Raw genomic sequence first — 15,220 nt, forward strand, 5'->3', positions numbered from 1 at the left:
CCTGGTCAGAAGCTGCCAGAGATGAAGTCTGAGGCTGAAGCAGAGCTCTGCTTTCCAGAACTCAACATCTCCTGCAGGAAGCCGGCGCTTCGATCCAGAATGGTGCTCCTGAACATCCTGGTGTCGTCTGTCTCTGTTTCCACTGTAGCTCTCAACCTGCTTGTCATCATCACAGTCTCCCACTTCAGGCAGAGATAAACTTTTCAGCAGACAACACATGTCAACAGCTGTACGATGGTACGTATGTTTAACATTGTTCTTCTGTTTCTTTGCAGGCAGCTCCACACCCCCACTAACATCCTCCTGCTCTCTCTGGCTGTCTCAGACTTCCTCGTGGGTCTCGTGCTGATTCCTGGAGAGTTCTTTAGAAGGACGTCCTGCTGGTTTCTTGGTGATTCAATGTGTTCTTTGTACAAATACTTTGTCTTAGGGTTAGGGTGCATGGGTCTTGCTTCTTCATTAGGAGACATGATTCTAATCTCAGCTGAACGCTATGTGGCTATTTGTGACCCTCTGCATTATTCCACCAGAGTCACTGTACCAAGAGTCAGACTCTGTGTTTTTCTGTGTTGGGTCTGTTCTGTGTTCTATTTCAGTGTTATGTTAAAATGGGGTTTGATTGAATCAGACCCAGAGAACTCCTGCTATGGAGAATGTGTGGTAGTTGTTCGTTATGTTGCGGGAGTTGTTGACCTTGTCTTCAGTTTCATTGCTCCCATCACTGTCATTACAGTTCTGTATATGAGAGTGTTTGTGGTGGCTGTGTCTCAGGCTCGAGCCATGAACTCTCACGTGAAGACTGTCATTGTCCAGCGATCAATAACTGTAGTTGTTAAGAAATCAGAGCTGAAAGCAGCCAGGACTCTTGGTGTTCTTTTACTTGTTTTCCTACTTTGTTTCTGCCCATATTACTGTGTCTCTATTGCAGGTGATGCAGCATTTGGTTCACCTGCTTCTTATGTGGTCTATCTGTTCTACTTTAACTCCTGTCTAAACCCTGTGATCTACACTTTGTTCTACCCCTGGTTTAGAAAAGCGATTAAACTCATTGTTACATGTAAGATTCTGCAGCCTGGTTCCAGTGACACCAACATACTGCAGAGAGGCTCTGTGGACTGACTGACGTCTAACCTGACTGTTAAATTGAGTGATTTCACAAATTTGAAAAGTGATGTTACATTTTCTTCTTTTAAAAATTTACTGTACAATAAGCACAATAACTGTCACTGTCATCTTCACATGTTTGTGTTTTTGTGAAATGATTATTATAATCATTATTTTAGTTTGTAAAATGTGGTTGCATATCTCAAAAGAAACAAACAAGCATCTTGTTCCTTTTATCACAAAGCGTTGTGTATGTTGTGGTTAACGAGCTTATCTAAATATTAAAGGTCTTTTCTCACAGCAAACATTTTCTTTGCATCAGTAATAATTATAAATCCACAATTTCATAACCGCACTCTCACATGTAAAAAGATGTCACATTTCCCAGGTTGACTGTGGGTAATTATGGATTAAAGGAGGCTGTGAACAAAGGAGAAAGGGCACAGGTGTTCAACAGACAGAGATTAAAAAAAGGGTTAAAAGTAGAGTCAAAATCCAAATATACATTTCATCATGTTATATATTTCTGTCCATCATACACTCTGGGATTCATAACCATAGGCCATGATTAATTGAAAAAATCTATACTCCAAATACAGGACAAAGCTACACTTTGTATTGGTTTAACATCGGTCCCACTTACTTAGATTACAATGCCTGACTTTGACAAAAAGAATTCAGATAAATTCCTCATTATGTCTACACGTTACTTTCTACAAAGTAATGCCAATTAAATATATATATATATACACACACAATATCCAGTGTGGGCCCTCAGACAAGGCCCTTAATCCTACCTGTCTACCTTGTATAATGACAGTTGGAAACACGAGTCAAACCCTCTCGGACGTCACCCAGGTCAACAAGGCCCGTGTCAGGTGGTGGGGTACCAGGGCAACCTAATGAGAAGTGGGCTACTGGAACAAGAATAAGACATTCATGGACAAGAGATAGAACAAGGAACTATTGGAATGCTACTACACAAGTAACGCTTGTGAGCGGGACTACATGAAGAGGATGTGGGAACTATGGACACGAAACCCATCATCAAGTTTGACACCGAAACAACCAGTAGCACAGTGCTCTAACATCCGCAAGAAACACCTCATCTCACAACTAGAGATTGTAGAGGTACAACACAAATGCCACGGCAAGGGGCAGCCAGGACGACAGGTCAGCTGGGAGGTATTACAATCATCCTCCCCACAATCAGAGATTGGGTTCCAAGCCCCAATAACAGAGCTTGAAACAAGAGCAGCTTGTATCAAGATTGAAGATCATGGCTAAGATGGACACCTGGAGCCCCCCGAGTCCGGTTACAAAGAATTAGTGAAGTTCCTTCTGAAACTCTGCTAGAAGATGTGAATGCAGCACCACTGACAATAATGTCAGTGGCTAACGGAAGGTCGAACAGTCCTGATACTGAATCCCATCCAACTACCGCTCAATAACAAAACATGGAAACTCCTGTCAGGCATCATAGCAGCCAAGACGAGCAGGCACATGAGTCAATACATGAGTAGTGCAGAGGAAGGAATTGGTAGTAACACCAGGGGAGCAAAGCACCAGCTACTGGTAGACAAAGCAGTCATCAGAGACTTAAGACCAGACATACCAACCATGGAATACTTGGAACTGTACAAGATTAACAGGACACTAAGAACCTTCATTCAGAACTTAATGGGAAAGTGGAAACAACCCTAGAGGCCAACTTCAAGCTGATTGCCCAAGTCAACATCAAGTGCAGCATATACCAAGGAGATGCTCTGTCCCCACTGCCGTTTTGCATAGGCCTTGGAGTGGTCTTATTCCTTCAAGCTCGGGTCCTCTACCAGAGGCCTGGGAGCTTGAGGTTCCTGCGCAGTATTTTAGCTGTTCCTAGGACTGCACTCTTCTGGACAGAGATCTCAGAAGTTGTTCCTGGGATCTGCTGGAGCCACTCTCCCAGTTTGGGAGTTACAGCCCCCAGTGTTCCTATCACCACCGGTACCACTTGTGCCTTCACCTTCCACATCTTTTTCAGCTCTTCTTTCAGCCCTTGGTACTTCTCAATATCCTTGTGCTCTCGGACATCTATCACTACAGCCTTGTTCTCCTTTTTGACCACCATTACTATGTCCGGTTCGTTGGCCATTACCAGTTTGTCAGTGTGTATCTGGAAGTCCCACAGGATCTTAGCTCTGTCATTCTCAACCACCTTTGCGGGTGTGTCCCATTTGGACTTTGGGACTTCCAGCCTGTACTCGTCACAGATGTTCCTGTGAACTATGCCGGCCACTTGGTTATGGCGTTCCATGTATGCCCTGCCTGCTAGCATATTGCATCCCCCTGTTATGTGCTAGATTGTTTCAGGGGCATCTTTGCACAGCTTTGACCTGGGGTCTTGGCTGGTATGGTAGATCCCAGCCTCTATCGATCTTGTACTCAGAACCTGCTCCTGTGCTTCTAGGATTAGTGCCTCTGTGCTGTCTTTCAGTCCAGCTTTGTTTCCTCCTTTTCCTTCCCTTGCTCCTCTGGTTTATGCTGCCTAAGGTGTTCACTAAGCACGTCGTCAGTTGGGGCCATCTTCCTGATGTATTCATGGAGCTTAGTTGTTTCATCCTTGATAGTGGCTTTGACGCTCACTAATCCTCAACCTCCTTCCGCTTAGCGTACAGTCTCAGGGTGCTGGATTTGGGGTGAAACCCTCTGTGCATTGTAAGGTGCTTCCTTTCTTTTTGATGTCAGTGGCTTCCATCTCCTCCTTTGGCCAGTTTATTATGCCAGCGGGATACCTCATGACCGGGAGCACGTAGGTGTTGATCGTCTGGACTTTGTTCTTCCCATTCAGCTGACTTCTCAGGACTTGCCTTACCCTTTGGAGGTACTTAGTGGTTGCTGTTTTCCTTGCGGCCTCTTCATGGTTACCATTTGCCTGTGGGATTCCAAGGTAAGGTAGGACATTTGTAGCTATCCTCAACATCTGCTATCTCGCCTTCTGGTAGTTCTATCCCCTCAGTTCGGACAACCATCCGAACACACTTATCCAGTCTGAATGACATCCCGATGTCTTGGCTGTATATCCTGGTGGTGCGTATCAGCGAGTCGATGTTTCATTTCCTCTTGGCATACAGCTTGATGTCATCCATGTAGAGGAGGTGGCTGACAGTTGTGGCCTTTGGTAGTCGGTATCTGTAGCCAGTCTTGGTGATGATCTGGCTAAGGGGGTTCAGGCCTATGCAGAACAGCAGTGAGACATAGTCAATCCAATGCACAGGTTGGTATGTCTGGTCTTAGAGTGTCTGGTAAGACCTCCTTTTGTCACACTTAACTTGCCTTTGCCTAATAAGTGACTTCGGATGAAAGTGTCTAAATGTGATGTTAAAGGAACGAAAGCGGAAAGGGCCGAGAACTGATCCCTGGTGAACTCCAGTGGAGAAGCAATAAGAGCTGGATACTTGCCTGTGCCCTGCCCTGGCAAAGAGGTCTTAAAGAAGGGGCCAGATTCTCACCAATAAAGTTTCTGTTTAAAAGGACTCCTCATTCTTTGGCAGATCTTTTTGTGTGTCTTGAAGTATGGTTTTGACCTCTGCTTGGATCTTTTTGCCTAATATCTCGGTACCTCAGTGTGCATTGTTTGACTACCTATCAACCACTGTCAATCTGCTTGTAACAGTGTCTTATCAGTAAGGCTGAACTGATTATAAACTCTGACCTGTTGTCTTTGAGTGATCTGTCCTCCCTTGAATTTGTGACTGTACTATTTCATCACCACTATTCCCCCTTAGAATACACCCATAGCTGGTGTCACAGTGGTGCTCATAATATTCATTTTTAAATTTGGGCGTGTGTAGTGAGAGAGTAGGGATGTTGGTATTCAAAGAGAGGAGGGAGGGACAGAAATAAGAACATAAGTCTGCAGGATGTCAGGGAGTCAGAAGCTGCCAGAGCTGCAGCTCTCTGCAGATTTCTAAAGATGGAGTCTGAGGCTGAAGCCGAGCTCTGCTTTCCAGAACTCCTCAACATCTCCTGCAGGAAGCCGGCGTCTCGATCCAGAATCGTGCTCCTGAACATCCTGGTGTCGTCTGTCTCTGTGCTCACTGTAGCTCTCAACCTGCTCGTCATCATCTCAGTCTCTCACTTCAGGCAGAGATAAACTTTTCAGCATCAAATTTTAATTTAAACTTGTGCATTTTCCACAGTTGTCTGGTTTTCAATGTAATAATGTTCTTCTGTTTCTCTGCAGGCAGCTCCACACCCCCACTAACATCCTCCTGCTCTCTCTGGCTGTCTCAGACTTTCTCGTGGGTCTCCTGGTGATGCCAGGTGAAATCCTCAGAAAAACATCCTGCTGGTTTCTTGGTGATGTGATGTGTTCTCTGTACAAATATTTAACCTCTCTCACTATCTCTGCTTCAATAGGAGACTTGGTTCTTATCTCAGCTGAACGCTATGTGGCTATTTGTGACCCTCTGCATTATTCCACCAGAGTCACTGTACCAAGAGTCAGACTCTGTGTTTTTCTGTGTTGGAGCTGTTCTGTTCTCTACAGCGGTGTCTTTATGAAGGCAGATGTGACTGGAGCAGATCATTCCTGCTATGGAGAATGTGCTATTATTGTTGATTATGTTACAGGAACTGTTGACATTGTATTGAGTTTTATTTTTCCGATTACAACCATCATCATTCTGTATCTGAGAGTGTTTGTTGTGGCTGTGTCTCAGGCTCGAGCCATGAACTCTCACATCAGAACTGTCACTCTTCACAGATCAGTGACTGTAACTGCTAAGAAATCGGAGCTGAAAGCAGCGAGAACTCTTGGTGTTCTTGTTCTTGTGTTCCTAATATGTTTCTGCCCATATTACTGTGTCTCTCTTGCAGGTGATGCTGCACTTAATGGTTCATCTGCTTCTTATGTGATCTATCTGTTCTACTTTACCTCCTGTGTAAACCCTGTGATCTACACCTTGTTCTACCCCTGGTTTAGAAAAGCGATTAAACTCATTGTCACATGTAAGATTCTGCAGCCTGGTTCCAGTGACACCAACATATTGCAGAGAGGCTCTGTGGACTGACTGACGTCTAAAATTGCTTTTTGAAGCTCTCCATCATCATCTGCTTCGCACGTTTTATCATATTTGCATTTTTAAGAAATTATGATTATAATCTGCAGTAGATTCAGTTACATTTGAATGTGTTGCTACTAACTTTACATGAATGTTTAAAGAGATGAATCACATGTCTTTTCAGTCCCAGGACTCTATTTGTCAGTGAAAGTCTTGACTCTCACATTCAGTGTGTGATTAGACATTAATGTTTTGTGCCTGTTTTCACTCACAGACTGATGCGTTCACTCTTTTCTCGTTTGTTATTCTCATTTCTCACAGTTCAGCACTGTCGACTGCTTAACGAAAAATATCCTCTTAGCTCCTTTGGTTTTTAGTATCAGTGAACATCTTCCACCAGGATGACAATGTGGTGAATAAAATGAATTGTTCTTAATTAAAAAAACATTGTTCTTCCAGTTATTTATTTTTCTCTAAGAGTTTATTTGTTTTTTGTTGTTTTTAGACTAATTCAGGCCTTCTTCATTTGCACTGACCTCATGTTGAGAGTCCCAGCTAGAAGCTAAAAATGCAAATGTTACACTCAGAGCCCCTTTCAGACTTTTCATCTGCTTCATTAGTCATGAGGGAACGAGAAAAAGCCACACCTGTCCACCTAAGTGCTTTTTAGCAATTTATTCTGTAATTTTTGAGAATGGGAAGTGGGTTGAGCTTTGTCATTTTAAACCAAATTGTATCACAGAAAACTTCAGGGACTCTGCATTTATCTAGTGATGTACAAGATGAATGAAGTTCAAATGTAATGCAACCGGTTAACTACATAACTACAACAACCCACCCTGAAAATCTTTGAATTGAACTAAATAAATAATAAATAACAATAAAATCTATAGAGTAGATGAGCACAGGATGAGGAAGAGAATATGAAAGTGTAATCTGTAGGGAGAAGAAAGAGCAAAGACACAGGGGGGAGGGATGAAAGCGGTCGTATACATGAGCTGTGTGTCACAATGAGCTGGTCAGAAATCTGCCTGAGTTGCAGTTCTGCAAACATCTTCGATGGAGCCCCACGATGGACCAGAGCTCTGCTTTCCACTGCTTCTCAACACCTCCTGCAGGAAACCAGCACCTCCTTGGTCTGAAGCTGTGTTTCTGAACCTCCTGCTGTTTTCAGTCTCTCTGCTCACTGTGACTCTGAATCTGCTCATCATTATCTCAATCTCCTGCTTCAGGCAAAGAATAATGTCTCAGTACAACGTACTCATTTTATTTGAAGTCTGTTATTGTGCTTTTCTTACTGTGTGAAGGAATCTGAACATTAGCAAAGCCTCATATTACATGTTCTTAAATTGATGTTGTAGGGAGACAGTGACACTTTGAGGTTGTTGGTTTAACGATATCTTTCGTGTCCCTGCAGGCAGCTCCACACCCCCACTAACATCCTCCTGCTCTCTCTGGCTGTCTCAGACTTTCTTGTGGGTCTCCTGGTGATGCCGGGGGAAATGCTCAGAAAAACAAGCTGCTGGTTTCTTAGTGATCTCATGTGTTCTCTCTATAGCTGCGTGTCCTATATTCTTACCTCGGCCTCCATAGGTGACATGGTGCTCATTTCAGTCGACCGCTACGTGGCTATTTGTGACCCCCTAAATTACCAAACTACAATCACCGTGCCGAGGGTCAAAGGTTGTGCTTTTCTGTGTTGGTTCTGTTCGGTTCTCTACAGCGGTGTGCTTTTAAAGGATGACCTGATTCATCCAGGCAGACACAACACCTGCTATGGACAGTGTGTGGTTGTCATTAACTATGTTGCAGGAGCTGTTGACCTTGTTTTCACCTTCACTGTTCCTGTTACTGTCATGATAGTTTTGCATCTCAGAGTGTTTGTGGTGACTGTGTCTCAGGCTCGTGCCATGAACTCTCACATCGCAACTGTCACACTGCAGCATTCAGTGACTCTGACATCGAGGAAATCGGAGCTGAAAGCAGCCAGAACTCTTGGTGTCCTGGTTCTTGTGTTTCTAATATGTTTCTGTCCATATTACTGTGTCTCTCTAGCAGGTGAGAATCTGCTCAGTGCCTCGTCTCTGTCTTGTGTGCTCTATTTATTCCTTTTTAACTCCTGTTTAAATCCTGTGATCTATGCTTTGTTCTACCCCTGGTTCAGAAGAGCTGTTAAAATTATTGTCACTCTTCAGATTCTGCAGCCCGGCTCTTGTGAGGCCAACATACTGTAGTGCTCGGCAGAAATTTACTGATCACCATGATGTATAATAACTATATTTAATAAGAAAACGTAAATCATGTGTTTCCTTTGGTTAAATTATGATATATTAGTAATATTCACATTTAAAATCACCGTGTTCTATGTGTTCATGTAATGAATAATCTGTAATAAAAAATCTAACCAGTCATGAGTTCCAGCTGCAGTTTCAGTTCGACCCCCCCTCCCACCAGACAGAGGTCAAATGTCTCCTATAGCGCTCTGTTGACCCTGAAGTTTGACCAGCATCCTCCTCTCACCCAAAACATACAGAGGGTCCTCTACAGAGAAGAGCCAGCTCCTCCAGATCAGTTTGTTTAGTCTGTTAGTGTCTGACACCTTCATGTTGCTGCCCCAGCAGACCACAGCACAGACGATGACACTGGAAACACAGACTCTACATAACTAATATTTGCTAGTGTTATTTCTATTTATAAAAAGTTCCTCTGATACATGAATGAATCAATTGACAATACAGAATCCACTGATATAAAAACAAAAAACTATTCCTTTAATGAAACTACACAGATCAGCCACAACTTTAAACCTGTTTGTGTTAATGTTGGAATAAACATGTAAACTGCTGTTCAGCCCCATACACAGCAAGACGTGATGTCACCTGACACCTGTCAATCACGGCCAGCATTATTGTAAAATATATGTAAAACCATTCCTCGTCTTATTGTTGCCGCTCTGGTTCTCCTGTTTTAAAGCTGCGAAGCTGAAACTGACCAACAACCCCTCTGATACTTAACTGACCTGATGCTAAACTCTGTTCTCTGAATTAGTTTGAGTTGTGTATTAGAGTTATCAAAGAAAGAAGAAAGGGGAAACATACATAAGTGAACAAGGCAGAAGTAGACAAGAAAAGCAAACCCAGGAAAAAAGATGAAGATGATGATGAAGGTATGACGAGTGAAGAACGAGGGACGTCATGGCCCACAGAGACACTGAGAGCAGAGGAGGGATGAAGTGTGTGTTACAGAGATAAATCTATTTTAACAGAGTTGTGGTCAGAAAGCTGCCACAGCTGCAGCTCTCTGCACGTCTCTGATGACGGAGGAACACGATGGATCAGAGCTCTGCTTCCCTCAGCTCAACACCTCCTGCAGGAAACCAGTGACGTCTTGGTTTGAAGCTGTGTTTCTTCAATTTCTGCTCTCGTCTGTCTCTGTGCTCACTGTGGTTCTCAACCTGCTCGTCATCACCTCCATCTCCCACTTCAGGCAGAGTTTCACTTCTCTACACGTATGCAGTAGATTTGACCAGAGAAACATCTTTGATGTTATTGAGTCACATGAAGTTAGACACCACCTTTAGACTGAAAGAGATTCTACAAACTAACCTTGACGTCTAAGAATGACATCATGTGTCTTACTGTCATTTATCTTTGGTCACTTTCTATACATCATCGTCTTTCTAACTATGTTCTTCTCTGTTTCCAGGCAGCTCCACAAACCCACCAACCTCCTCCTCCTCTCTCTGTCTGTCTCAGACCTCCTCGTTGGTCTCGTGTTTCTTCCAGGTGAAATCCTCAGAAAAACCTCCTGCTGGTTTCTTGGTGACTTCATGTGTTCTCTGTATAAGTACACTGCCACTGTCTCTGTTTCTGCCTCAGTTGGGAACATGGTTCTTATATCAGTCGATCGACATGTTGCTATCTGTGACCCTCTGCACTATCCCACCAGAGTCACTGTGGGAAGAGTCAAACTATGTGTTTTCCTCTGTTGGTTCTGTTCCATTCTTTACAGCAGCATGTTTGTCAAAGATGACCTGTTTCAAAGACAGAAAAATATCTCCTGCTCTGGACACTGTGTGTTTAACATTGAATACATTCCAGGGACAGTTGATGTTGTTGTGACCTTTATTGTTCCAGTTACTGTCATCATCGTTCTGTATCTCAGAGTGTTTGTGGTGGCTGTGTCTCAGGCTCGTACCATGAGGTCTCAGATTAAAACTGTCAAACTGCAGCGAACAGTGACTGTTACTGTTAAGAGATCAGAGCTGAAAGCAGCCAGAACTCTTGGTGTCCTGGTTCTTGTGTTTCTAATATGTTTCTGTCCATATTACTGTGTCTCTCTAGCAGGTGAGAATCTGCTCAGTACTTCATATGGAGTCTTTGTAATATCTGTTTTCTCTTTTAATTCTAATCTAAACCCTGTGATCTACGCCTTGTTCTACCCCTGGTTTAGAAGAGCTGTTAAAATTATTGTGACTCTTCAGATTCTGCAGCCTGGTTCCTGTGAGGCCAACATACTTTAGAGATACTGTATGGTCTATAGACAAAGAGTTGTTAATTCATTCAGTCCTCTAATGTCAAAGGTGAAAATTGTGTTCTTCGTTAGGAAGAAAGTATACATGAACAAAAACATTTGTAATTATCATATCAGACACTCAGTTTGAAGTCTTCTGTTCACCTTGTTCAGGTAATGTTTGAATTGTAAAAATCTGGAGTAGCATGCAGATTAATGCTGCTAATAAATGGCTGCACTTCCACTTCCAGGGACTGTTGCAGAGACCTAACTCATGTGGACTGGCTCTTGGTCTTGTTCTCATTGCAGGGTCACTTACTGTCACATATTCAGAGTCATAAGCACTGTCGTATATTCATAGTAAACATGTTTCCAGAAACCCAGTTATCCCAGTCAGCAGCCAACAGACCACTTAAACCTTTGTACGACCATCATCACTTTGATTCAAACAGAAACTACACCCTGATTCAAAATCTCCTCCTATTCGACCACACTTTGCATAAAAACATCCTAAAACAGCCACCCGATGTTCTCCCACACAGTAAAATGTATTAAAAGCTTCTTCCTCAGCTGCTTTTCTTTCCCTTAAGGCAGAGTCACAGACAGTTTTGGGATTTGGGATATTATGCTATAGAAAACTATCAGACTATTATTAGCATGAGATAAACAGCTGTTACCACTGTTTGCACTTGTTTTAGTGGCAGAGCTTCATCGTGCTATCTCAGCTCACAGAATGGTTCAGCCCCCTCCTCCATCCACCCTTTAACTGGCACCATGTCTGGATCAGTCCCCTGGGTGCTTAATGTGTTGTGGGTAATTTGATCACTGATAATTCAGTGAAACAGGAACTGATCAGTGAGAAGTCTCTTCACTGGGGGTGTCTGGCTGCTGTTGATTGTGTCCCTTCATACTCAGGTGTGGCACGGTGCATTTAATGTAACTGGTCGCCATGCTCACACGAGTACAGGTGGACACACTGTTAAGCTTCATGACCTTCAACCTCCTAAAAGAAGGAATTGTGTCATAATTATTGTTTTTTCCTTGTTGCTGCTGAGCTGATGAGATTCTGGGAGTCCGACACAAGCGACCATGTTGACCATCTCATGTGCCATAGCTGCTCTGCCTCTCTGCTGCGTGGAGCAGAGTCGACCAACGAGTTGTGTGACTGCTCTAGAAATTACTGATGTGCAGTGTGAAGTCCAGGTGAAGAACTTGCTCCAGGTTAATGGATCTAATATTTACCACGTAGGAAAGGAGCTTTCCAACTGGTCGGTGGTGAGGATCCCAGGTCTCCTGGCCACACGTCAAGGCGTTCTTGATCAGGCCAGTAACACCACTGAGTCAATACATCAGCAACATTTTTTTAACAATAAAGCATGGAGCCTTTCACAAGAACTTCTATGGTGCTCAACTGAACAAATGTTCCAGGAGATGACCTCACTTCGTGCTGCTGTTCGTGACTGTCTTCACTTAGTTTGAGAAGTAGCTGGTGCCCCCTGCAGTCCAACAGGCCTCAAACATCAAAGACTGACAGACAAAGTTTCCTGGTTGAATGAAAGAATGCTGCTCAGTCATACCCTCCAGTGTAAGTGGACCAGGTACGTTACACAGCAGATACAGAAAGAAGGAACAGCAGAAATGATCTGAAAACTTGGTCTGACCCTCTCGGTCTCTTGGCCTGAGAAGACCAGACTTCAACAAGAGATTGCTGCACTGTTGGGCGTTGGTGCAGAACTGGAAAAGGGCGACAAAGGCAGGAGCAACCTTTCCTGTACCTGAATGATAAAATGCTTTCACCAGAATCTGTGGTGGAGAATAGATGCCTAAGTATCAAGTGAAACCTGTTGAGCTTGAGTACAGCGAACACTTTACCTGTTGGTTGGTTACCTGAATCTTTGCTGAAGGGATGTTGTTGCTAAAACCACTTTGACCCAAACATTGTGCTTCTAACGTCCTGTTGATTATGCTCATATTTGTTTGTTTGGTTTAGTTTGTGTCTCTGTTTAGTTTAAGGGTTGATTCACTGTTGTGTTGAGCCAGCAAATGACGTTTAGAAGAAAAAAACAATACAGTGGCTTTAAATTTTGACAGTGACAACAAAATAAAGGTCTATTAACAATAACAGGTTAACAATCGAGAATCATAAGTGAGATAGTGTAGAGAATAAAGAAGACACCACTGGAGAATAACACTGGCAGCTTAGGGAGGGGTGAAGAGAACATGACAATGAATAAAGTGTAATGAGTAGAGTGAGGGAGGAGGGACGTGCCCGAAACTGAGAGCAGAGGATCCATGAAGTGTGTGTTCCAGAGATAAATCAGTCGTATCACAGAGTTGTGGTCAGAAAGCTGCCACAGCTGCAGCTCTCTGCACAACTCTGATGACGGAGGAACACGATGGATCAGAGCTCTGCTTCCCTCAACTCAACACCTCCTGCAGGAAACCAGTGACGTCTTTGTCTGAAGCTGTGTCTCTGCGTTTCCTACTGTCCTGTTTCTCTGTGCTCACTGTAGTTCTCAACCTGCTCGTCATCATCTCCATCTCCCACTTCAGGCAGAGTTTCACTTCTTAGAACCTACAAGGTTTAAGTTTTAAAAGCATGAAGCTAGACTGTGAATGAGTTTATGAAGACTCACATTCTACCTTGTTTTTTCACACAACTATATATGAATAATAATCATAAATGTACAGCAAATATTTGCTCCATAGAAATTCTACTTCAATGTCTAATAATTAATTAGACACATCTAATGTGTTTCATTTTGTTCTTCTCTGTACTTCTTTGTACCAGGCAGCTCCACAAACCCACCAACCTCCTCCTCCTCTCTCTGTCTGTCTCAGACTTCCTCGTTGGTCTCGTGTTCATGCCAGGTGAAATCCTCAGAAAGACTTCCTGCTGGTTTCTTGGTGACTTCATGTGTTCTCTGTATAAGTATTTATCTATAGTCTCTATCTCTGCCTCAGTTGGAAACATGGTTCTTATATCAGTCGATCGACATGTTGCTATCTGTGACCCTCTGCACTATCCCACCAGAGTCACTGTGGGAAGAGTTAAACTGTGTATTTTCCTCTGTTGGTTCTGTTCGATTCTTTACAGCAGTCTGTTTGTGAAGGATGAATCACATCAAAATGAGAAGTATATTTCCTGTCATGGAGAGTGTGTGTATCACATTGACTATGCTTTAGGGGTTTTTGATATTTTTGTGAGTTTTATTGTTCCAGTTACTGTCATCATCGTTCTGTATCTCAGAGTGTTTGTGGTGGCTGTGTCTCAGGCTCGTACCATGAGGTCTCAGATTAAAACTGTCAAACTGCAGCATTCAGTGACTCTGACATCGAGGAAATCGGAGCTGAAAGCAGCCAGAACTCTTGGTGTCCTGGTTCTTGTGTTTCTAATATGTTTCTGTCCGTTTTACTGTGTTGCTCTTGTGGGAGGGAACATCATCAATACTTCATATGGGATCTTTGTACTCTGTCTAATTTGCTTTAACTCCTGTCTGAACCCTGTGATCTACGCCTTGTTCTACCCCTGGTTTAGAAGATCAGTTAAACTCATTGTGACTCTTCAGATTCTGCAGCCTGGCTCCTGTGAGGCCAACATACTGTAGAGAAGCTGTATGTTCGTGTAGGATTTTCATGTTTCTTCCTAATGGCCCTAAATATGAATCGTCTGTGATTAAAATGAACTTAGTGTGTTGTTGTAATTAAAAAATCTGCCCAGATAATCACAGTTCAATAGTCACAGATCTAGTCTCTTAAACGTGAACCAAGCTGTGTGGCATCTTTTACCAGATTGTTCAGTTCGTCTTTGTGTCCACTAAAAGACCCACAACAGTCATGTTAATGTGGTTCTGAAGGAAACGTTGGACTTTGGAAACAGTCACACACCAGGCCCCAGAACAACATCTGTTTTCAGTCCATTAAATCTTTTGATGAAGACGCAGAGAACATGTCAAACTAGTTAAAGAAAATCTCTGAGAACGAGTTAACGAGTGCCAGGAACCAGTTTTTACTGTGATCTCATTCAGATTCATCATGTGTCCACAGGAAATAGTCTGTTTGACAAGATCTAATATTTAATCATTAGACAGTTCTGTGATCGTGATAATAAACTAATCCTCAGTCTCACTCTGGTCAAAGTCTTTCTTCAGTTTACACTCAGGCAGAGAAACGACAGAGGAGGAAGTAGGAGTCAGCTGAACAACACAAGGTGAAGCAGACATGGGCTGGATGGACGGCTAAAGACAGGCTAGCACAGGGGTTCTGAAACCCAGTCCAGGACCACCTGCTCTTCTTGTTTTCCAACTAATTCACCTTGACTTTCCTGACTCCACTCTCTTCTGAGACTGTTTTTCCAGCTTCTGATTGACTGAACACATCTGATCCAGGTAACCAGCTGTGGGTAGAGCAGGGAAACCTGGAAAACAAGCAGGTCAGGGCTCCTCGAGGTCTGGATTCCAGCAATTGTAAAGGTGAGTATGGTAGCAATGTGTCAGTCGTGAACGTTTCGTTCAATAAGAACGAATCTTTGCTATGACTCGGGAGTAATGAGTCCTCTC

General features: G+C 43.2%; 5 protein-coding genes across 5 annotated transcripts; all 5 read left to right on the plus strand.

Moving 5' to 3' along the window:
- Positions 1–21: 21 nt before the first annotated feature.
- On the plus strand, positions 22–1,119 carry LOC113173317 (trace amine-associated receptor 13c-like). The gene is made up of 2 exons (XM_026376729.1): positions 22–188; positions 276–1,119. The coding sequence occupies exons 1-2, from the start codon at positions 22–24 to the stop codon at positions 1,117–1,119; spliced, it is 1,011 nt and encodes a 336-aa protein (XP_026232514.1).
- A 3,940-nt stretch (positions 1,120–5,059) lies between these two features.
- Positions 5,060–6,158, plus strand: LOC113173318 (trace amine-associated receptor 13c-like). Its single transcript, XM_026376730.1, has 2 exons — positions 5,060–5,229; positions 5,330–6,158. Exons 1-2 carry the CDS (start codon positions 5,060–5,062, stop codon positions 6,156–6,158), a joined length of 999 nt encoding a protein of 332 aa, XP_026232515.1.
- A 1,050-nt stretch (positions 6,159–7,208) lies between these two features.
- LOC113173320 (trace amine-associated receptor 13c-like) lies at positions 7,209–8,383 on the plus strand. Its single transcript, XM_026376731.1, has 2 exons — positions 7,209–7,381; positions 7,567–8,383. Exons 1-2 carry the CDS (start codon positions 7,209–7,211, stop codon positions 8,381–8,383), a joined length of 990 nt encoding a protein of 329 aa, XP_026232516.1.
- Positions 8,384–9,462: 1,079 nt separating this feature from the next.
- Positions 9,463–10,671, plus strand: LOC113173321 (trace amine-associated receptor 13c-like). The gene is made up of 2 exons (XM_026376732.1): positions 9,463–9,539; positions 9,855–10,671. The coding sequence occupies exons 1-2, from the start codon at positions 9,463–9,465 to the stop codon at positions 10,669–10,671; spliced, it is 894 nt and encodes a 297-aa protein (XP_026232517.1).
- Positions 10,672–13,041: 2,370 nt separating this feature from the next.
- Positions 13,042–14,269, plus strand: LOC113173322 (trace amine-associated receptor 13c-like). The gene is made up of 2 exons (XM_026376733.1): positions 13,042–13,214; positions 13,453–14,269. Exons 1-2 carry the CDS (start codon positions 13,042–13,044, stop codon positions 14,267–14,269), a joined length of 990 nt encoding a protein of 329 aa, XP_026232518.1.
- The last annotated feature ends 951 nt before the right edge of the window (positions 14,270–15,220 follow it).

The sequence above is a fragment of the Anabas testudineus genome, chromosome 21, assembly GCF_900324465.2.
Source record: "Anabas testudineus chromosome 21, fAnaTes1.2, whole genome shotgun sequence".
Lineage (NCBI taxonomy): Eukaryota > Metazoa > Chordata > Actinopteri > Anabantiformes > Anabantidae > Anabas > Anabas testudineus.

Excerpts from the sequence above, each read along its gene's own strand:
- LOC113173317 (XM_026376729.1), top strand. The coding sequence starts at position 22 with ATGAAGTCTGAGGCTGAAGCAGAGCTCTGCTTTCCAGAACTCAACATC. Across the intron at positions 189-275 it reads ATCACAGTCTCCCACTTCAG|GCAGCTCCACACCCCCACTA; the intron begins GCAGAGATAAAC and ends GTTTCTTTGCAG.
- LOC113173318 (XM_026376730.1), top strand. The coding sequence starts at position 5,060 with ATGGAGTCTGAGGCTGAAGCCGAGCTCTGCTTTCCAGAACTCCTCAAC. Across the intron at positions 5,230-5,329 it reads ATCTCAGTCTCTCACTTCAG|GCAGCTCCACACCCCCACTA; the intron begins GCAGAGATAAAC and ends GTTTCTCTGCAG.
- LOC113173320 (XM_026376731.1), top strand. The coding sequence starts at position 7,209 with ATGGAGCCCCACGATGGACCAGAGCTCTGCTTTCCACTGCTTCTCAAC. Across the intron at positions 7,382-7,566 it reads ATCTCAATCTCCTGCTTCAG|GCAGCTCCACACCCCCACTA; the intron begins GCAAAGAATAAT and ends GTGTCCCTGCAG.
- LOC113173321 (XM_026376732.1), top strand. The coding sequence starts at position 9,463 with ATGACGGAGGAACACGATGGATCAGAGCTCTGCTTCCCTCAGCTCAAC. Across the intron at positions 9,540-9,854 it reads AGGAAACCAGTGACGTCTTG|GCAGCTCCACAAACCCACCA; the intron begins GTTTGAAGCTGT and ends CTCTGTTTCCAG.
- LOC113173322 (XM_026376733.1), top strand. The coding sequence starts at position 13,042 with ATGACGGAGGAACACGATGGATCAGAGCTCTGCTTCCCTCAACTCAAC. Across the intron at positions 13,215-13,452 it reads ATCTCCATCTCCCACTTCAG|GCAGCTCCACAAACCCACCA; the intron begins GCAGAGTTTCAC and ends TCTTTGTACCAG.